The sequence below is a fragment of the Tursiops truncatus genome, chromosome 11, assembly GCF_011762595.2.
Source record: "Tursiops truncatus isolate mTurTru1 chromosome 11, mTurTru1.mat.Y, whole genome shotgun sequence".
In the NCBI taxonomy this organism is placed as follows: domain Eukaryota; kingdom Metazoa; phylum Chordata; class Mammalia; order Artiodactyla; family Delphinidae; genus Tursiops; species Tursiops truncatus.
The window spans coordinates 81,506,429-81,529,302 of NC_047044.1; the positions used below are offsets into that span (position 1 = coordinate 81,506,429).

The following is a 22,874-nucleotide window of genomic DNA, read 5'->3' on the forward strand; positions in this document are numbered from 1 at the left end:
GGGATCAAGAATGGCCCCTCTCACCACTTTCTTCACTTCTCAGCAACTCCTCGAAACAGCCTCTGGGGATGGCTCCCAAAGCCTGGAGAAGGGGCCTTACTAAGGGAGGTGAAAGTCTTGGCTGGGGGATCCCCTTGGGGGCTGAAGGGAGAAGGTGGCTGTTAGAACCCTAGACTCCTGCCGGTGACAACCCCAGGAGCACACCTCAGGCCTCGGTTCCCTATTGCCTGGCTTTGCTACTTAGTACACAGCAAAGACAAGTTATCTGAAGTCTCTAAACCTGAGTTTGTCTATCTATAAAGCGGAGTTAGTGGTGCCTCATTCAAAGAATGGAGAGAACTAACTAATGTTTGTAAGACACCTGCCTTAATACCTGTCCACTAAAATGTTCCAAAGTTGCATTCTCTTCCAGAATTCACCTCCCAATTCCAGCCTTAGAGACTGGCTCCGCTGCTCCCATTCTACTGTACTCACATACCTCTTCTCTCCTCCCTCATTTGCTCCAGAACCCAACACAGTCACAAAGCTCTTCTCCTAATCTCCTGACCCCAAAGCCACTGTATATTATATCAACGTGTCTTGAAGTAGATGAAGAGCAAAATCCAACTCCCTTCAGGTGGGAACTATCAGAAGGTGCATTTTTGCTGGAAGTTGCTCTCTTCAATTCAAATGCCGGGGGCAGAAGGCATAGCTAGAGGACAGATGCCACTACGTTAAAAGGAAGAAAATCATTTCCCAGAAAACACACAGCTGCAATTTGCATTCTAAAGGAAGTAGAGCAAAGCCTTTTAAATTCCCTCCCTAAGCAGATTTCTGCAATTATTAGAACTTAAAAATACAGATGTTAAAGACCATGGCTTAAGGAGTTAGTTAAACACGCGCAATTGCAGATGGAAAGACTGAAAATTTTCTGAAATTGGTATTAAATACCCTCATACGATAAAGGGACACTGCCAACACATATGGCATAGTGGAGAAAAAACGACACACTGAAGAAAAAAAAAAAAGAGAACCCGAACAAGCTATTTCCTTTAGTTGGACCACCATAGAGATGGCTAGTGCCAACCCAATATCCATTCTCTTCTCCCTCTTTACTAAAGAACTCCCTACATTATTGGAGGAGCCTTAAATAAAAAACTGTATTTTTAGTCCCTTGTGATAGGATTGAGCAAAGCAGAAGTCATTGGGTAGAGCTTATAAGAAAAGCTCTTTAAAGGAGACTTGCTCAGCTGGTAGACACCCTTTTATCCTTCCCTGCAGGAGCTCCAGCAGCCATCTTACGACTATGAGGCAATCTTGAGGACGGCTGGAAGCTGGTGTAGAATGGAGCATAAGTCTGGTATAGTGATGGCACTATTACTACTTCACATTACCCCTGGACTCCTTTCCTCTAGACTTCTTTTATGGGACCGAAAAAGAAATTCCTAATTTGTTTAAGCTGCTGTTATTTTGGCTCAAATGCAGTTCTTAACTGATACTCACACCTAGCGTAGGTTTCCATTAGTTTCCTTGTGAATGAGGATTATAAGTTAATATCAGGAACATAATAATTTTTGGGTAATTATATATGAATTCTTGTTTTAATTTAACTATTGAATAAAATTTATGCCAATAGTTCTAAGTGTAGGTTAAATCTAGTCTTTTGCTGCCTTTATAAAGTACCAGTCTATTACAGCTAGCTCTCTGCACTGGGTGGACACCATCTGAAAATGGATTCAAGGACCCCTAATGGGCAGGTGAGGTAAGTGGCTGTCTAGTACATCTTATTCCTATTTGTGTTTCGCAATAACGCAAACATGCATCTCTCTGAAGCATTTCTAAGGATTTTCATCAGCAGTGACAAGGGAAACACAGGAGTTAAAAGGCTCCCTCTTCATGCAGCCTCTCTTGTTTCCACTATACAGCTAGGCCAGGAGAACCCAGAAAAAGGCAGGGATGACTTTGTGGAAATCCTTATGGATTTGTCATCTGCTTCTCACTCTACTTTTCGGTCTCATTCTAGATCAACCTCAATCAGTATGAGAAGCACCTGGGCATGGGAGGGGACAGGCAAATACTTACGAAGAGAAGAGCCAGGGAGATCCCCCTACAGTGGTCTTAGACTTGGCTCTCCCCTAGTTGTCTTTTGTATGTAAGAACTCCAGGAACATTGAGCATATGTTAAATTCGGGACCACATGCATGAGTGTTTATGATAATCACAAAACTACAGATAATTTCAGCAGTAATAAAATTCATTTCCTATACTTAATAATACCTGCTCTGTGTTGCTATGCAAAGACTAATAAGTGTATAAACTTCTTGAGCAATGTTACATAAACATAAAATGTGATTCATGTGTATGTTTACAACCACAAAAACACATTAATTGATAGTCTACAGAAAGACTGAAGTTCTTTTTTTTTTTTTTTTGCGGTACGCGGGCCTCTCACTGTTGTGGCCTCTCCCATTGCGGAACACAGGCTCCGGACGCGCAGGCTCAGCGGCCATGGCTCATGGGCCCAGCCGCTCCGCGGCATGTGGGATCTTCCCAGACCGGGGCACGAATCCGCGTCCCCTGCATCGGCAGGCGGACTCTCAACCACTGCGCCACAAGGGAAGCCCCTGAAGTTCTTTTACAAATTAAACAGGGTACTTCCCTGGTGGCACAGTGGTTAACGATCCACCTGCCAATGCAGGGGACACGGGTTTGAGCCCAGGTCCAGGAAGATCCCACATGCCGCAAAGCAACTAAGCCCGTGCGCCACAACTACTAAGCCTGCGCTCTAGAGCCCACGAGTCACAACTACTGAGCCCGTGTGCCACAACTACTGAAGCCTGTGCACTTAGAGCCCGTGCTCCACAACAAGAGAAGCCACCACAATGAGAAGCCCGCGCACCACAACAAAGAGTAGCCCCCGCTCACCACAACTTTGCAGCAACAAAGACCCGGACACAACTCAGCCAGGAAGCAAGGAAGGAAGGAAGGAAGGAAGAAGGGAGGGAGGAAGGGAGGGAGGGAAAGAAAGAAAGAAAGAAAGGAAGGGATTATAAATAGGGTTACTTGTGCTAATTTACTGAAGATGCAACTAGAAAAGCCAGCCTTCTATTCTGGGATTTTAAATCTGGTGCCTTTAGCAAATAGCGTTATCAATGGTTTAAAGTCATATTTGGCTTCTGGTGAATAGCAGTGGGGTTTCTCTTCTCCTAAGATCCTCCTGTGAGGCGATGTACCTTCCTCCAGCGGTGTGCCTGAAAACACTAACAGTGACAGCAGTGTGCACGCCCAAAGGAGGGATTCCAAGGAGCTTCACACATCCCTGATCTATCATCCCACTCTGGTCCCTGCCCCCCATGGTCCCCACCTTGATTTCAGCATCAACCCTAAACTTTTTCTTTTAGATTTTCTTACACTGATTGATGAAGTTTTTGATGTAAAATAATGTAGAATGACTAAATTCTTGTCCACTACCCAAAACAGAGGTGATGAAGAAAGGCATCTGCACACCTGATGGGACATCTTTACAGCAGTACAGGCAGGAGACGCCACACCCCTGGGCAGATCCAGGGCCTTTAAAGCCATTAGAGATGCACAGGTAGTTTATCCCAAACACCCTAGTCACCTCTCCAGGAGAGTGGTAAGGCTTGTAGAACCCTAAAAAGGCAGAAAACCTCTTCTCCATGGAAACGTTAATGCTCCCAGGAGAGTTTGCTTTCTGTTGGAAATTCAAGACTTTGCAAGCAAACACGATAAGAACTTGCAAAGTCACAAGGTGACTAGAATGAGTGTCGGGCTTAGAATACTTAGGCAGGGGTGAGAGGAGAGGGGTGGGACCTGGGGTGTTTCCTTTAATTAGAGTCTCTATAGGTAGTGATTTCCCTACTTAACCAAAAGAAAGCAATGGAAGCAGCTCCCAGCCTAACCCTTAAAAGGAGAAAGATGGGTATCTTTAATTGAAATCAAAGCATCACAGAATTCTTTAATTATAGGCTCAAAGGGGTTTTGGGCTCATCTTGCAGCTCCTTGGCTTTCAGCAGGACAGTATTAAACCTTCCTGAAAAGATAAGACTCAACCTATTTTTAAACATACCCAAAGAGGACATTCTAGTCTTCTGTTCCTTTGTTAGACAAGGGAGTTTTTTTCCCTTTCTAACCTCACCACAGGTGAACTTTCCTATTACTAACCTGAGCCTTCACATTAGAGTTTGGCTTAGTTTGCCCAGTGGAAATGAACTGCTGGTCATCATTAGCCTTCTTCTAAACTGTACTTCCATCTGTCCATATGTATGAAATTATAACAATTAATTAAGATATTTGGGTTTAAATCAATACATTTGGAGCTAGATGCCAATGGAATTACTGACAAAACACTGCCACCCTTCTTTTTTTCATACCTTTTTATTTCTCTGCCATGAGCTCCAGTACATTTGAACACACATACACACTACAACAAATGTGCACAGTCACACTGGTAAATTAAAAAACATCCCTGAAACAGCTAGTTAACATTTAGATCTCGGCCCTCCCTATTCACATCAGGCGGTAATAGTGAAGGGCATAGACACTGGAGCCTACTGTCTGTGCTTAAATCCTGGGTCTGGGACCATGGGCATATTTTGTAATCTCCCTATGTGTCTATTTTCTCATCTGAGGAATGGAGACAATAACAGTATCTACCTTATAAGATTGTGGAAAGGATTCGTGAGTTACTATATTAAAAGCCCTTAGAATGGTGTCTGGACTCTAATCTTAAATGCTATATATTTGTCAGCTATTGTTACATCCTCCTTGCAGCAAAGGGACATTCAGAGCCTCGATGCTACAGAAGGCAAAAGTCTGAGAAAGAAAAGAATAGGACTCAAGTTTAAGGGGCATGAATAGCAAGAAGAGTGATCAAGGTGAGAAACTGAAAAAGACAAAAAGCAAATAAGAGAACGAAAGCTATAGGGAAAGAGGAAAAGCAGACATTTAATGGGGGGAAAGGTAGAAAGAGAAAAATATAAGGTGAAAAAAAAGAAAAGTAAAAGGGAAACAAGAATAAAAAGGTGGGCATGAAACAGGGAAGAAGAAGAAAAGAAGGACTGAGGATAACAAAGGAGACCAAACATTAGAAAAGACTCCACTTACAGCTTGAGCTGGGTGTCAGAAAAAGAAAGGAGTGAAAGAGAAAACAGAAATGTTGGAACAGAACACATGGGGAGAGGGGAGATAAGAGTGGTAACAGGAAAGGCTTCATTTGCAGCAAGGCCTCTTTGTCTTTGAATTAGGGGAAGTTTACATCCAAAATTAACACCTCTGATCTTCTAGACTTCCTTCCCAATTTCTCCTATTGCCTTAGAGTCTGCCCCAGACTTGCCCCCTAAGGTTTGCCCTGATGAGCTGTCTGACTTGCGTCTGGTCTGCTCTACCGACAAAGCCAAGATGCAGTGATCCAATCTTCACTTCATTTTCACTAAATACTCCAGCCATACTTATATTTACACCCTCTTCCTTCTCCAAACCGTCAGAAACCTATAAGGGGAGCTGGTATTTCATTTTTTTAAATTATTCACCTTGACGACATCCCTCCCCCCCCTGCTTTTTTTGGGGGGGAGGGGTGTCAATTTAGAACGAGAGGACCAAACGATACAGTGCTGCAGGGGTATGCCGCTTTTAGGACTACAAATTGTCCTCCCCACCAAAGGGAATTAATCACCTAATCACTTGAAAACAAGAGAAAGGCTGGCTCTAGGTATAAAGTAGAATTAGGATTTAAAAAAATACTTTTTCTTTTAAGCATTATCATGATTAAATTGCCTATTTGGTGCAAATAAGCCTCCCTCTTGGAGAAAGTCGAGAGACCTTAAAGGGCCCTCTAAGCAGATGAAGTGGACGGACCGCGAGCGTCTCCTCACGCGGGGGTGAGCTTGGGCCGCCGCCGCCGCCTCCGGAGTCACGAAGCCAGACGCGGCGCGTCTCCGCCCAGGACTCGGGAGACTGCAGCAGCGCTGCCGCGGCCCCGGCTGCTCCTGGAGGCTGGGAAGAGACGCGACTCCGGCAGACACGTGACCTCCCAGCCGCCGCTTCCCGCGACCCAGATCCGTCCCCGGAACCCGCGCTCGGCGGGGCGGGCCGTGGGACACGTAGCGACGGCCCCAGTCCCTGCTGCGCCCTGGTGCGCGTGCATTCGGCGTAGTTCTCCCCTTGGTTCACGCGCCACTGGCAATAAAGAATGTTTCGGGGATCACCCGGGAGAATGCAGGAAGGAAAGACGTTTGGTTTGCCATCTATCTACCTGTATATAGAGAGATTAATATCTATTCTCTCCATCCCCGCCCTGGCAGAGCCGAGCGGCGGCAGCGGGACCGGAGACCCGGGAGTCCCGCAGGACGCGCCTTTCCCCCGGCCTCCAAGGCCCCTTGCAGTCCGCCGTTCCAAGCGGCAGGGGCAGTGCGCAACTGCGGGCACCTCCCGGTAACTCTCACTAGCAGTGAGTCATGCTCCCGAGGTGGCTCTGGGGAAAGGTAGCCCGGCTGGTGCTGGCCTGTGCTTTCCCCGCGCCGGGCGCCGCGGCTGCAGGGCGAGCGCGCGCGCGCACGGGTTCCCCGCGCAGTGATGTGGCAGCAGCTGCAGGTCGGATCACGTTGCTGGCCCTGTGCTGGTACCCGTTTGAGACAAGATTAAGGAGGGAGGCTTTGGAGGTGCCAGCGGTAGTAAACGTGGGCTCTGCACACTCCCGGAGTCGCTTATCACACGAGGGGGGAGGGGGCGGGGAAGGCACGCATCGCCACCCGGGGCACGGCGGAGTTTAGCCAGCGAGTGATAATGCTGCATCGCTTTCCGCGGTAGCCCCTCTCGTGCCACCCCATCCTCACCCCCTCCCTCCCTGCCGCGTTCCTCGGGGAGAGCCTGAGGCCCCAAACGTCGTCATCTGCGGCTGTGATTAGTGGCACCGCAATTCCGGCTGCTGCGGGAAGTTTGGGTGGCCCAGGGACACTGTGTGGCCGAAAGACACTTGGATTGCGACATTCTGACCCACTGGCTACATTTTCGTTTATTTTAAATCCTTCAGGGAGCGGATTTCAAGTTGTCCCCTTTCGGGGCAACCTCCAATCAGGGCTAAGGGGTCCCCGCCGGCAACCGAGCGGTGAGCAAACAAGTCTCCAAATTGTCCTTTGGGACTGAAGTTGACCCACCGCGAATTCTCTTTCTCTTTCCTTTTTCTGGTCCAAACCAATAGCACAGTCGGTGGAAAAGCAAAAAGCCACGTTCACGTTCCTGAACCGCAATGACGGACGGATTGAGGGAGTCGCACTTCCGAGCCGAGGAAGCCCTGGCTGCCCTGCACCCCCCGGCGCCCCCCCCCCCCAACACACACACACTCCCCCAGCTGACTGCACCGCCCTCGGGAAGATGAATAGCTTGGCTGAAGTTGTTTTTCCTTTCCGGTGGCCCTGATCAGGTGTCCCCGCCCCCTCCCGCCGTTTGCCCTCCCTCGCAGCTTTCTCCAGACGCCCCCTCCCGGCCCGGCCCCTCCTCCCCCGCCCCCCTCTGGGCTGGACCGCGGATGGTACGTTCCGCACGTGAGCTGGGTGCTGGTCTGGCCGGCGACGCGCGTGCCCTGTGGCCAAACACTGCCCGGAGTGAGAGCAAACTACCAGCGCAGTGGGGCCGGCGCGAGTGTGCGTGCGTGTGTGTGCGTGTGTGTGCGAGAGACCGAGCACGGTGGGAGGAGGGGACCAACCGCTTCACACTTTCAACACTGCACTGAAGAGGGAGAGAGGGAGAGAGAGAGAGAGACTGGAGACGTACAGATCCCCCCAAGATCTCCCAAAGCTACCGTCCCACAGATTATAGAACAGAACCCCAAAAATCGAAACAGAGGAAACGGACAGCGGTGGAACATGGACGAAGGAATTCCTCATTTGCAAGAGAGACAGTTACTGGAACATAGAGATTTTATAGGGTAAGGTGCACGCACCCTTGCGAATATCTGTCTAGGCTTCAGTTTGATTTTTTTCTTCTCCAGAAAGTGGTATGGAGCGGGCGAGGGCAGAGCCCCTCCCCGAATGGATGCCTGATGCTGATTTCTGTTTTGCAGACTGGATTATCCCTCTTTGTATATGTGTAAGCCGAAAAGGAGCATGAAGCGAGACGACAGCAAGGTAAGTGTAAGTTTCTGATGTTCCTCATAACCTGTCTGGATAGTTAATTAGGGCCATTGATTTCACAGCGAAGCTCTGCCCGCAAATATATTCCAGCTTCCCCGACTGTGAATTTTAAGTGGTTTGCGGGATACTCTCAAGGGGAGATTAAACATCATACCTGAATTTAAATTGCATTTCAGAACAGTCCAGAGGAAAGAGTTGTCTTGGGCATAGTTTCTCACAGTTTTTTTTTGGTGGTGGGGCGGCGGTATTGTAATATCCAGTAAATGAATGTTTAGCTTATTGTTTTCTCTCTTCCATGACTCTCATATATTAAGGATACCTACAAATTACCGCACAGATTAATAGAAAAGAAAAGAAGAGACCGAATTAATGAATGCATCGCTCAGCTGAAAGACTTACTGCCTGAACATCTAAAGTTGACAGTAAGATGCAGATTTTTATTCTTTGCCCCTCTCCAAGGGCGTGTTAATAGCCTGGTACTACTCCCAGGATATAAGAATAAATGTAAATATCAGATTCCTTACAACCTGTGCTATAGAGGGTAGAGTTTCCTGCAAACTCAAGAGTAGGTGTTCACAACTGAAGGCAAGAAATCATTTATAACCTGTATTGTGGAAAGCTCAAGAAGTATAGGAATAGTACTTCTTTCAAAGTGTTTGCTTAAGTTGATGTGCTGACTGGAGAGCCAGTGAAGCCAAATGTGTGTTTTTAAGTCACCAAGTGCCCCCTTCTTTTTTTGCACTGCAGACTCTGGGGCACCTGGAGAAAGCAGTGGTCTTGGAATTAACTTTGAAACACTTAAAAGCTTTAACAGCCTTAACGGAGCAGCAGCATCAGAAGATAATTGCTTTACAGAATGGTAAGTCAGTTCAAGGAAGCCAGCCCACCCCGAGGAAGCCGGGCAGCCCACAGAGGAGCAGTGTTAGGACTCTTCCCCCAGCCCCACCTCCTTCCTGGGGCCCACGGGCTCACTTTCATTTGTTAAATTGCTTACACTTTCCCTTCACTGGAAAGTGCCCATTTCCCGAAGCATCCTAAAGGCTTTCAGCCGAACTCAGAGGAGTCAGATTTGTATTTAAAGTGGCGGCTGCGCCCTCTCCACTTCGGTTTTTCAGCGGGAGTAGAGCGCCTCCCCCCTCCCCACTCCTCCCACCTCTGGGCAACCGGTGGCTTATATCACTCGAATACGGAGGAAAAACCGAGATCACTTTAGTCAATGCAGGGCCCACGTGATAAGCAGATGTTTTAACGTCGGTATTTTTCTTCTTGCCTCCACTCCTCTGTTCCCCACCCCCGCCCCTCACCCCTTCCTCATCCTAGGGGAGCGATCTCTGAAATCGCCCATTCAGTCCGACTTGGATGCGTTCCATTCGGGATTTCAAACATGCGCCAAAGAAGTCTTGCAATACCTCGCCCGGTTTGAGAGCTGGACGCCCAGGGAGCCGCGGTGTGTCCAGCTGATCAACCACTTGCACGCCGTGGCCACCCAGTTCTTGCCCACCCCCCAGCTGTTGACTCAACAGGTTCCTCTGAGCAAAGGCACCGGCGTGCCCTCGGCCGCCACCCCCGCCGGGTCCGGGGCCGCCCCCTGCCTGGAGCGCGCCGGGCAGAAGCTGGAGCCCCTCGCCCACTGCGTGCCGGTCATCCAGCGGACTCAGCCCAGCGCCGAGCTCGCCGCCGAGAACGACACGGACACCGACAGCGGCTACGGCGGCGAGGCCGAGGCCCGGCCGGACCGCGAGAAGGGCAAAGGCGCGGGGGCAAGCCGCGTCACCATCAAGCAGGAGCCCCCCGGGGAGGACTCGCCGGCGCCCAAGAGGATGAAGCTGGATTCCCGCAGCGGCGGCGGCCTGGGGGGCGGCGCGGCGGCGGCGGCCGCCGCGCTCCTGGGGCCCGACCCGGCCGCCCCGGCCGCGCTGCTGAGACCCGACGCTGCCCTGCTCAGCTCGCTGGTGGCGTTCGGCGGAGGCGGGGGCGCGCCCTTCGCGCAGCCTGCGGCCGCCGCGGCCCCCTTCTGCCTGCCCTTCTATTTCCTCTCGCCTTCGGCGGCCGCCGCCTACGTGCAGCCCTTCCTGGACAAGAGCGGCCTGGAGAAGTACCTGTACCCGGCGGCGGCCGCCGCCCCGTTCCCACTACTGTACCCCGGCATCCCCGCCCCGGCCGCCGCCGCCGCCGCCGCCGCTGCCGCAGCCGCCGCCGCCGCCTTCCCCTGCCTGTCCTCCGTGTTGTCGCCCCCTCCCGAGAAGGCGGCAGCCGCCGCTGCCGCGACCCTCCTGCCGCACGAGGTGGCGCCCCCTGGGGCGCTGCACCCCCCGCCCCCGCACGGCCGCACCCACCTGCCCTTCGCCGGCCGCAGCGAGCCGGGGAACCCGGAGAGCTCCGCTCGGGAAGATCCCTCGCAGCCAGGAAAGGAAACCCCCTGAATCCTTGCTCCGCTTAGAAGGGACCCGGGTTCACGCGGAATCATAAGTTAAAACACCCTTAACGTTTTCAAGGGAGGAAGTGTAAGAGATGCACGACGGGCTTAAAAGAAAACAAAACATAACAAGCAAAAAAACCACAGGTGTTTTGTGTACGTTTGGAGTTCCTGTTTTGCTCATCCCTCACCGCCCACCAACCTCCACACACTAACATCCCTTTCTTCTCCCACCAGCTGTACAAGAACCTCATAGGTATTCTTTTTCTTTAAAGAACTCCCCGTAGTAAGTTTTGCCTTCTTTTAGGCCACGTTCCATTTTCTTTTAAAATATAGGACCGAATTCTCGAGGAAGTGAGAAGGGTCTGCTCAGCGAGTGAGCTCGCTGGGTAGGGGAAAGGTGGCGGAGGAGCTGACGTGGAACCGCAGGTAGCTGCTGTCTGCCTGCGTCTCAAAGCTGTCCTGCTTGCTTTAGGAAGATTTCCACAAATAGAAGGAGGACCTTTTAGAATTCAACTTAGTCTTCAGTATTTCTTAACGTTCAGCTTTTCAAGAGGCGTATATTTTTCAAAGAGGAAGCGGTGAGGATGCAGTCGCTCACGTTGCAACCTATTCTGAAGTGGTGTGAATGGTCTCTCAGTAAGTTGCGCTTGTTTAAGGAGATGCGGAGTTGGGCCAACGTCAGAACTAAGTCAGGGAAGGAGATGGATGAGGAAGGCCAGAGTCATTCTCAGTACATTTGCTAGCACTTTATTGAGAAATTGACCGTGAATCAATTAACTCATCTTAATTTCATATATATATATATGAAATTGAGTGCATCTGTTTTCACCCTGTCATTATTTTATCCATCATGTTTCTAAGTTTGTATCATCTTGGTGTTAAAAAACAAAAAAAGAATGTGCGCTGAACTTTAAAAAAAAAAAAAAGAAAAACAAGTCCAAACTGATTTATCCTATATTCTGTTAATTCACAAGAGTGGAGGAGGAAAGCATTAAACTGGTCCGTTTGGGTTGGAAATGCTGTAAAGATGCGGAATGAAGCCCTGTGAGGCCTTCCTATCTCCAAGTCTATGTATTTTCTGGAGACCAAACCAGATACCAGATAATCACAAAGAAAGCTTTTTTAATAAGGCTTAAACCAAGACCTTGTCTAGATATTTTTAGTTTGTTGCCAAGGTAGCACTGTGAGAAATCTCACTTGAATGTTATGTAAGGGGTGAGACACAACAGTCTGACTATGAGTGAAGAAAATATCTGGGTCTTTTAGTCAGTTTGGTGCATTTGCTGCTGCTGTTGCTACTGTTTGCCTCAAACGCTGTGTTTAAACAACGTTAAACTCTTAGCCTACAAGGTGGCTCTTATGTACATAGTTGTTAATACATCCAATTAATGATGTCTGACATGCTATTTTTGTAGGGAGAAAATATGTGCTAATGATATTTTGAGTTAAAATATCTTTGGGGGAGGATTTGCTGAAAAGTTGCACTTTTGTTACAATGCTTATGCTTGGTACAAGCTTATGCTGTCTTAAATTATTAAAAAAAATAAATAAACACTGTCTGCAAGAAACCAGCTGGTTTAGAAAAGTTTAGTATGTGAAGATAAACTAGAAATTATCTTTATATTCTAGTATTTTCAGCACTCCACAAATTCTATTACCTAAAATTAATATTGCCACGCTATTTTGTGATTTTAAAATTCTTACTAAGGAATAAAAACTTTAATATACGTACGCTATGAGATTGTCTAATAATTAAAAAGACATAATGGATGCTCGGATAGTTTTAAGATAATCTATGAATATAGGGATAAAAGTCATTTAGGTTCTCAGATACACAACTTTATTTGTCACTGGTTTGATATCACACATTTGCAATCTCTTGCAAGCCTCCAGGCTCTGGCTGTGTCTACTTGGTTGTTCCCAATGTATCTACATGAAAAGTGCAAAAGAAAAACCTACCAGTCACTTCCATGGTTTATGTTAGACCCAGTTTGCTAATGTTCTTATGACTGATGGAACTTTTCATCTTTGACACCAGGTAGCCTCTGTTGTGTGGTCTGGTGCTTCTCTTTCACTGGATCCCGTATAGATACTCTATCACTTAGGGGTGGTTAATTTCTCGGTGTATTTTAGCTTCTTAGCCTTTATAAAATAATTCTTTTGTGGGACTTTATCATGGAATTCAAGGAACAGAAATAATTATTTCTAGACTTTTCTCAAGTTTATAACCAAATTTGTGATTTGATACCAACTGTGCAAAAGATTGTCAATATTTAGTTTCAATAATGTTCTTCACAAACCCCTTGATTTTTGAAAGGTGTTGAAATAATAGTCAAAATTTATGAGATGTAGAAAAAGTGCTCCCTCTGCTGACTTTATGGCAACCAAACTGCAAGTCATAGAAAGTGGAGCCGGAAGGAACCTCGGAGATCAGCTGTCCAGCCCCTGCCTTTTAAATATGAGAGAAATGAAGCCCAGAGATATCAGATATCTTCCCAAGGCCACAAAGCTACCTGGAGCCAGCACTAGAGGCCAGGTCTGCTGTATCCCCCAGTCAGTGACCTACTTCCCGTTGCAGCATCTTGAACCAAATAAACCGAATTTGGGCAGCATTCATGAAACATCATGAATAAATCACAGGAAAAGGAAATAAAAATTAACATTACAAAACCATGTAGGATTTTTGAGCATTGTAAGTTATTGAACTTTAGAAAAATGTTCTGTCCAAACCAGAATAATGGAAAAAAGTAGCATTTAAAATATTTTGAGCTACATGTTAATGTCATATTGTAATCATGTGTTTCATAGCCAAAAAAGATGCAAAGTAAGTCAGAGGATAATAAAATGTTTTAGCATTTGTATGATTTTGGTATAATAAAACAAAAAACCTTAGGGTTGGACCAGATTTTATAGATTAGTTGTTTAGTCCAAATGCCTCTATACTAGCATAGTAATAGGATAAAGTTAGTGAGGATAGAACTGCAAAATAATATTGTCTGTATTGCATCTGAAAAATGTTATTTTGGTCATTGATTTATTTTAATGAACCAAAAGACTGGAGTCATTATAATTTGCTAAGGAGGATTCTATACCTAGAGCAGTCAAGTTTAGCCTAAACCCTTTGTATTATATGTGATTTTTCAATATACGACAAATATGAATCTTGAGTCAATAATATTTTACACGTATAGTATTACACGAATTAATTTTACATACACATATCTCTTAGCAAAGTTTATATTGAACTGATAAAACATCCTTTCCTCCCGCAAAGAGCTAAGCACACTTTTAAGGCACTAGACACTACATTTTAATAGCTCTTTAAAGTATGACTGGAGTTTTAGTTCCTATCATTGTGAAAACTATTTTTCATTTAGTTCTCCGTTACTAGCCATACAGGCCATAAATTTTGTTATTGCCCATCAAAAGTATGTCAAAGAAGCCTCAGGCTGTTCCCGTCTATGTCACGGGTCGATTCTGAACCTCTCCACGGGAGGTGATTGCCATTTGAGGTTCTGGGAAGACAAGGCTGGACAGACTAGAGGCTTTTACTTTAGACAGAAATGAATAGAGCCGGGCTTCGCTGGTGGTGCAGTGGTTGAGAGTCCGCCTGCCGATGTAGGGGACACGGGTTCATGCCCCGGTGCGGGAAGATCCCACATGCCGCGGAGCGGCTGGGCCCGTGAGCCATGGCCGCTGAACCTGCGCGTCCGGAGCCTCTGCTCCGCCACGGGAGAGGCCACAACAGTGAGAGGCTCGCGTACCAGGGGGAAAAAAAAAAATGAACAGAGCCCTCATGAATGAGTTAAGCCCATTATAATGCTAAAAGCTGGCTGTACTATTGTGATCATAGTATTTTATTTCAGAGAGCAATCTGATGTTTTTCATTAAACAAAAATCCTTAATCTATTGGACCCTCAGATCAACATATTTAGGCCCACCCATTGTTCTAACTGTGCTTTTTTAAATAAGTTCAAAATGAATATACAGTGCATGCCTAAGTCCAATGTAAGTTCCAGTTTTTCATAGAATTTAATAGGGGATTGACATGGAAAATTATCACATATTTTCTGCGATTAAGATGGGATTTATACTAAAAAACATGTGCAGCATGTACTTTAAAAAAATGCTCCAGGGACCTCCATGGTGGCGCAGTGGTTAAAAATCCTCCTGCCAATGCAGGGGACACGGGTTCGAGCCCTGGTCCGGGAAGATCCCACATGCTGTGGAGCAACTAAGCCCGTGTGCCACAACTACTGAGCCCGCATGCCACAACTTCTGAAGCCCGCGTGCCTAGAGCCCGTGCTCCGCAACAAGAGATGCCACCACAGTGAGAAGCCTGAGCACCACAACGAAGAGTAGCCCCCGCCCGCCGCAACTTGAGAAAGCCCGTTCGCAGCAGCAGAGACCCAACACAGACAAAAAATTAAAATAAAATTAAATAAATAAAAATAAAAATGCTCCAGGAAAAGAGTCGGACTCTTGTCTTAAATTGAGTTTCTTGCACTTGTTCAGTGGTTCTATATTCAAAATTCCAAACAAATGTAAAACTTTTAAAAAGTTGATGTTTTAAAATCCTGAATTCAGTGATGCCCAATTTATGTGGCTTCAGGGAATGATATGTGCCCCCATGAAACAATGGTTGAGAAAACGGAAGCTTCTATGTTCAGGTGTCAACATTGTTTACCTTTATTACTTATTTATTTTTAGTGAAAAGCTTAGTAAAATATGTTACACATGTCTTAGGAAAAAAATACCCTACTGAGAAAGTTAACCTTTCTCAATAATTCAGGGTCATGATTATAAACATCACTTTTGCACTACACACGTCATCTGGGAGTACTGGCACCTGCACAGAACTCTTTTTGAGTTCTTATACCCGTTTTTATAGGTTTTTCAGTCTCTTTACTCAGGGTCAGGCTGCCAACTCTCACTTCTTGATGTGTCAGAGCGCCTGCCTAAGTCTTATCTGATTTGCCACTTCTGACTTACTGTGGGCTGGGAAACCATTTAACCAAAACCACACCCATTTGAAATGCGCCTAAAATTAGAATAAATAGGTTCTAACAGAGTACCTGAGGGGCACCTCTCTAAATTGTGTGAGCTTGTAGAGGCAGTGACGTGTTGATTCCGCCAACTTCTTTTCTCCATTGAACTTTCACATTCTCAGCAGAACACTTATGCAAAAGCCTTCAGACACTTTATATATTTTTAATCATTTTTATTACACACCAAAAAATGGTTTTATCCCGCAGTAACTTCAAAATAAGGAAATTCCCGTGCAGAAGCAAATTGTTTGATTTGATGAGCACTTCTTTCTCTCGGGATGATAGGAATAGGGGACCAAGGGCCTTCAGTGAAAACTGATACTGCATTTTGATTCATGGATGACCCTGGACCCTGCTTCTGGTGTGTTACCTCTGCCTCTGGGTTTTGGACATCTTGGGTGGCAGGCCCAGCTAAAGCATTCTGGGGAACTGGCAGGGAGGACGTGTAGGCCCTGACGCTGCCTCTGAATTTAGACGCAGCCATTGTCGATCCTTTGGTGAGAGGTTTCAGACTCCCTGTGGACTGCAACACATTCCTTTCTCCTTGAGCCTAGAGTTTGAAGAAATAGTGGGTATGGGGATTCAGGCATTTGTTTCGCTCCTATTATATGTGAGGTGCTGTGTAAGTGCTGGCTAATCAAAGATGAACAATCTCTGAGGATCTCAAAGTCTATTGGGGGTGACAGACCCACACTAAAATAAATTACATGTGCCACGCAGGGGTGATTACAATACTTGGGGGTGAAGGTTGCTAACTTCGTCTGGGTGGGCCAGAGAAGACCTTGAGAAGTAGCTGAGTCCATCTCCAAAGAGAAGGCTCTGGCACACTCTGGCCCTGTGCTAAGCACCAGGACAGTTTAACTGGCTATATTTGACTTGAGGTCTGAGCAAGTACTTCCTAACTTCTCAGTCTCTTTATAACTTGACTGCCATACTGACTCTCACCATCATCTCCTCCTGAGGATCTGGACCATAAGGTGGGATTGAGGGGTCATGATATTTCCTACTGCAAAGAATAGCATTCATAGCATGATAATATCTAATGAAGTAGAGGGGGAAAAACAGTACCTCGCAAGCAGCTCTGTCTCACCTCATCCGTCTTACAAAAAAAACAAAAACCACTAAGGGTGACTTCCTCTCCTTCAAGTAGGGGCATGATGATTCATGTTCTCCACTCAGTACCCAAAGGGGAAATGAGAGATAGGAGTCCTAGAGGGAAACAAGGAATCCTAAAGCCTGTTTTTTGAAACCTCTGGGAGGAAGCTGAAGCAAGCCACTAGTCCAAGGTTACATAGCTCAGTAAGTAGCAGAACCAAGATTGGAACAAGATGTTTTGGTTTTTGATTCCACTGCTCTTTATATTATTACCCATCGTGTAGTAGTTAGGAAGGCAATAGGCTGTTTTCTCATGAAATGAGTTAAGCTAGTCCATTCGCGGTCTTAAGAGGCAGAGTATATGTTTTTGGTGGACAACGGAAGATTAATCACGGTAGTAGCCTTTCCAAATTATGGCATAGAGCATGCAAAAATTATGATGGAGAAATTCTGGAAAAACAATTTTCAACATCCACAGACAGAGCTAAACAATTTTGCTGTCTACTCAATTTGGAGACATCCAGAAATGTGTCCTCCTTGGTTTGGAAGTCCCCACATGATCTGGTGAGCTTTCCATCTCTGCCTCTACCCCTCCGTACCTAGTGGGTCTATTGAACTCCAAAGGTTCGCCATGAAAGAAGGGATTAAAGCAAGCCTTGAATCTGGACAGAGGGAACCTTTAGAATTGAGGAAGTAGGAAAGAGGGCGATTTGCTACAGTTTTTATATGGGGTATTTTTAGGGCGTTGTAAACATCAGCTACGGTTTCAATTTGAAGTCTTTTACATATGTGTTTGCTCATGTGTATACACAGAATATCAAATGCCTCACAGTGGACACACTGAGTATCTGCCACATAACTCGGTAATAAACTTCGCTTTCATATACGGCTTTACAGGTTCAGCAGTGTTTCAAAAACCAGTTCTGACAGGGGTACTTCACCCTGTATCCAATTCCTGAAGACCTCAGTTACTTAATCAGAAAATTCCCTCTGATAGGACATTTTAAAGATACCAACGTCTCTTTCTGTGACACCTTAAGCAGGGTTTGGTTTTCGAGTATATATTGCGTTAACAGGGCTTATCTGCATCTCTATAACGTAGCTGTGTGACCCGCACGTGACCGAACAGGTGAAGAAACCTGACTATATGCCCACACCCTGCAGAGCTCTGCAGACACAAGTGGGCGCGATAAAGGATCCAGTTCTGAGCTCTGTGTTTGAAGCGTACTCATCTAAAAACTGGAAAACCAACCCTAGCTCTGAAATCGCCGCTTGAGCGCTGCACAGTGAGGGAATTAAAGCCGAGGGCAATAATGTCACCAGCCTGGAGATCTTCAAGGAGCTCTAGGATTGGAAAGAGAGAAGCATTCTTAGGTTGCCTAGCGATAAATCTGCCGATGATATCATTCTCGGGGAGGCCAGCCTCCCCCTCCTGTCCCCGCCCGGCTGTCCTTCCTCCCTCCCCACTCTCCCTCCTCGCCCCCTCCCACGCCCGGGTTCAAAGTACAGCGGCGCGGGGTGAGGGAGCTTGAGCAGGACTCGGCGCTGTCACGTGCGCCCGCACATGCCTGGGCGCACGCTGCGCGGCACGTGAGAGGGGGCGGGGCGGGGGCCGGGAGGCTCTGGTGCACCGCCTTCTGCGCGTGCGCACTGGCCCCTGCCCCCGCCTTTACCCTGAAACGGGCTCCGGGGAGCTGGCGGGCTGCCGAGTGGAGGGCGACCAGGTGGAGGGCCGAGGGCCTACGGCCGAAAGCAGGGCAGGGCAGGGCAGGGCAGGGTAAGGCAGGGTAGGGCAGGGTAGGGCAGGGTAGGGCAGGGCAGGGTAAGGCAGGGCGGGGCGGGGACGGGGACGCGCCCTCCCGACAGCTGCGCCGCACCCTGCCGCGCCGAGTCCTAGCGGGCCGGCCCGAGGTAGTCATTCATCCCGAATTAAAGCCGGCTGTGACTCGGTGCTCCTCGAACCATTCTGACACAGCAGTTTCCGAGCAGCCCTCCCGGCGCGGGTTAGAGGAAGGTCGACAACCGCCTCGGAGGGCCTTGGGGCGGGCACTTCAAGCCTGGGCCGGCCGCAGCCGGGGAAGTGACAGGCGGGGGGGTGACACACCGTGACACACCCAGCGGCGCCGGGAAGCGGGCCAGACCCTGGCCTGACCTGGGCTCGTCTTGCTAGAGAAACCCCTGGCAGTAGGTGTGGGTGTGGTGAAGTATCTTTCATTGATCTCAGTTTTGCAAATTGAATTCCCACTAATTAAGCACTAGGGGATTTAGTTAACTGTGGTCAATATATTGGGACTTAACGGGGAAGGTGTAAAGGAAAAGAAGTGATTTTATGGCCCTGATGGATTCTGCATGGTGCCGTAAAGTGAAGGAAATTAATGTACTCAGGGGCTGAGGGATGGGTTTTTTAAGTTGTATTTTTAAAAAAATATGTAGAAACACTTTCTCTTAGGAAAAATGATCAAGTCGCACACTTTCACTTTTTGAAGTGATCACAGGCTGATTTTGTAACACGTCTGGAAACGTGCATGTTTATAAAGGATCTGAAATGAGTAATTCCTTTGGAGGAATTTGGAGTTCGTGATACCCTTTGGATAACCGGGTGCACACAGCAGTGTTACAAAGATAGGGAAGCACCGCTACCCCTCTGCAGATTTAGTTTGCGTCATGTGATGGAAAGCGATCTCGGGGGTTGCCAGTAATATTTGGACAAGTCAGGTGCCAGTATTTGCTAAGACATCCTAGAGTGGTTGTAAACTCTCCAGCGTAAAGGGCACAGTGAGTGCCACCCTGGAGACAGACTGGTATGAGCTAACAGACATTCACAAAGCACAAAATGAATTCATCGTTTGCTGTTTGCCTTGTAATGAATACGTATGCATAATGTCCTATAGGTTGAGTTTGAATAACATTTCGCTACCACCCAAACTGTTTGTACGAAACAGCTTAGTTATTAATAACACTCTGAAAGTTGAAAAAGCAAAGGGAGACTTCCAACATTCAGTCAACAAATATATATCGAGCTCTTACTATGTGCCAGGCATTGGGGATACAGCAGCGACCCATACAAATTCATCACCCATCATGGTGCTCAAAACTTGCAGTAACGCCTCCCAAGTTCCCAGGCATCTGCTAATCAATTATTATTTATGACAGCTAGCACTTATATCCCTCTGCACTGGATTGTTTTTCATTTGGAGCTTAGGAAGATGCCAGGCAGAAGGCATCAATTTTCATCCCTTTCTCCTGTCCCCTCTCCCTTCCCTTAACTCTCTGGAGCCATACTAGCCTCCCTGCTCCTCTTCTAACAGGACAAGCTTGGTCTTTCTCAGAATATTTGCACTTGCTCATCCATCTGCCTGCAACACTCAGTCCCCAGATGGGGGATAGCTGATTACAACTGCACCCACACCTTTTTTTTTTTTTTTTTGGCCATACCACTGGGCATGCGGGGATCATATTTCCCAGACCTGGGATCGAACCCACGCCCCCTGCAGTGAAAAACGCAGCACCCTAACCACTGGAACGCCAGGGAAGCCCACCCCTACCTTTTTTTTAGGTCTCTGCTCAAATGCCACTTTTTCAGAGAGGCCCTCCCTGAGCATCCCATAGGCAATAAATAAAATGCCACCCCTCCATCATTATTTTTGATCTGTTTTTTCTTCATAGCAGGTATTACTCCTGACATTATGTATATACTGATGTATATGAATACACAGACATATTGCTTGTTTATTGCTTGTCTGTCTCATTAGGATGAATAGGGACTTTTTTCACAGCTATTTGTCTAATGCCAAGAATGGTACCTGGCAACAAATAAATATTTATTTATTTGCCTTTTTTAAATAAACATGTACTGATTCTCAATAGACATTTTCTGGATGAATGAATGAATCTCTGGCAAGCACTTCAGCTTGATGACCTCACCAAAGACAACACAACACTGGCCTCTCAAAGCATCCCCTTCCATGTTAAAGTTCATTTCACCAACACTTACTGAGCACCTGTGTGACAGACATCAACAAGTGGTAAGGAGTCAAAGGCAGTTAACATCTGATACCTGCAAATGGGAAAAGACTCGGAGTGACTTGGAAACTGATTGGATTTTATTGTCGCAATAAAATTATAGATACAGTATTTAAGCATTAATAGAGTTCCCCTAACAATAGAGTTAATATCACTTTCACCTTAGTCCAAATGATTACATCTTTTGTTAAAAGAAATTATTCACTCAACTGAGATACCTTCTTTGAAATTTAAAATTAGAGTCTGATCATTTCTCCATCCCCTGAGTCAGAGAGAACAAACCTGTAGAAGAAGTAAGTGTCAAAACAGATCGTATCTCAGCTCTCAGATGGCCACTGAACCTGTGTGAAACTCAGTGGGACCAACTGAATTCAACCCCTGATGGAATGTACAACACATGTGACTAGGGCTTGAAGGTCCCAGATGCTTCTGCTCCTCACCGGCTCTGCCAGCTGTGGTAAGCTTTGTCCCTTAGGCAATAAGCTTCTTCAAGGCAAGAACCAGTATCTGTTTATCAGTGTATGCTCAGCACCTAGCACAATGCCTGGCATACAGTAAGCACTCAATAAACAGCTGTTGAAATCCAGACTCTCCTCCCCATTCCCACAATCATTGTCCTAGTTCCAAGCATTATCACCTCACACCTGGGTTATTGCAAGAACCTGCTCAGTGGTCATGGTCCAGTCTTCCTTTCCCATGCATTGGCCACACTCCCAGCTCAGTTAACTTTTTAAACACCAGTAGTGCACTAAACAATAGTTAGGAACAACCCATTACATGAAGAAGGCATGAAAGCTTCAACTTCCCTTCTAGTTTCACTTCCCTTTACTCTGTCCCTTCTCCTACTGCCCCCAACCAGACGATGGGCATCAACAGCGCTTGTTGCACTGAACTACCACAAATTTCTGAATACTGTATGCTCTGCACTCTCAAATGTTTGTCCTTGGGTAGAATAACCTTATTTGGAGGTCTCCTACTCAGTTGTCAAAACTCAGCCCAAATTACATCCCCTCTGTGAAAATTTCCAAAACTCTCTGAGTCAAAAAGTAACCTCACCCACTCCTTTGCTTTGTGTTTTCTTAGCCCTTTCTTTAAATCTCCACTTGGCTGTTTAAACTCTCACTCCACAAACATGCGTGTGTAAGAAATTATGTCCTTATTTCTCTCATTAAGTCTAACTTCAAGCCACCTCCCCAAGGGCTCGTGGGAAATAATCTCAGGCATTGTGGGCTGTCCCGCTCCCACCCTCCTTAGGATTTTACAAGGACCTGGGATTTTCACAAGGAAAGGACCTGTTCATACTCAGACTGTCTGAGATAATTGTCAGTATCCAAGTTTGCCGCTTTCTGGATGGGTGTCTTTGCTGAGGTGGGAAGAGCCAGGCCTTGGGGCCGTTGAGTCCCCATTCCTGCCTGGGCCTTTGCCACATCAAAGGAACTGCAGACCTGTGACCCCACTGCCTTATTGCTTCTGCCTGTACTCCTTCCTCCTAACATAATCTCCAGCTTTGGAGAGGGTTACAGGGACCAGGCAGTTAACCTAAATGAGTGATGTTGGCTGAGAATCAGACCACAGAGAATAATAGGGACCACAGTGAATCGGAGGTTGTACCCCCTTAAAAGGGGCAGACATTACGCAGCTCCAACTAATTGTAGCCAGGTGAAAAGGTAGCCCAGGACTGCCAGGTCGTTGGATTTTTCCAGGAGAAGCTGAAGTCTAGATTTTAATATGAAATCTACTCTCAAAATGTTGACAACTATTTTTAAAAACCTCAAAACACTATTCCTTATAAATGAAGCATATCTGTCAAAGTATTAGCCTGGAGAAGCCCACTTTGAGACCTCTGCTTAAAGAAGGGGGAAAAAAAAACGCCTGATGTGAGGTTTCCTTCAAGCATTTAACTCCAAACTTCCCTGATGTAAGTAGCCCTGAAGTCATTCTTGAAAATGGGTGGAGGGAAAAATGCAGTGAGAACAGACACCAACAATGTCTCAATAAATTACCCTGTCACGCCTGGGACTCTTCACATTATGTTGTAATAAACTGGGTGTGTCTCCCGCACCTGGGCACTCAAACACTGCTGCTGGAGACGGGCACCACCTCCAGCCTCACTTGGCCCTCGCTGCTGTGACTGTTTACTTGTCCTTAGCTCCTCAAGTT

At 46.8% G+C, this 22,874-nt stretch overlaps 2 protein-coding genes across 2 annotated transcripts in view; one reads left to right on the plus strand and one right to left on the minus strand.

Moving 5' to 3' along the window:
• Nucleotides 1-10,570, minus strand: part of SSPN (sarcospan) — a 135,406-nt gene extending 124,836 nt beyond the window's left edge. Inside the window, exon 1 of the mRNA XM_033866985.2 lies at nt 10,466-10,570. The gene's annotated coding sequence lies outside the window, so the exon portion shown is untranslated. The remainder of the gene's footprint in view (nt 1-10,465) is intronic.
• Nucleotides 6,214-12,284, plus strand: BHLHE41 (basic helix-loop-helix family member e41). The gene is made up of 5 exons (XM_019936346.3): nt 6,214-7,924; nt 8,060-8,123; nt 8,444-8,551; nt 8,877-8,988; nt 9,450-12,284. Exons 1-5 carry the CDS (start codon nt 7,863-7,865, stop codon nt 10,550-10,552), a joined length of 1,449 nt encoding a protein of 482 aa, XP_019791905.1. The 5' UTR covers nt 6,214-7,862; the 3' UTR covers nt 10,553-12,284.
• The last annotated feature ends 10,590 nt before the right edge of the window (nt 12,285-22,874 follow it).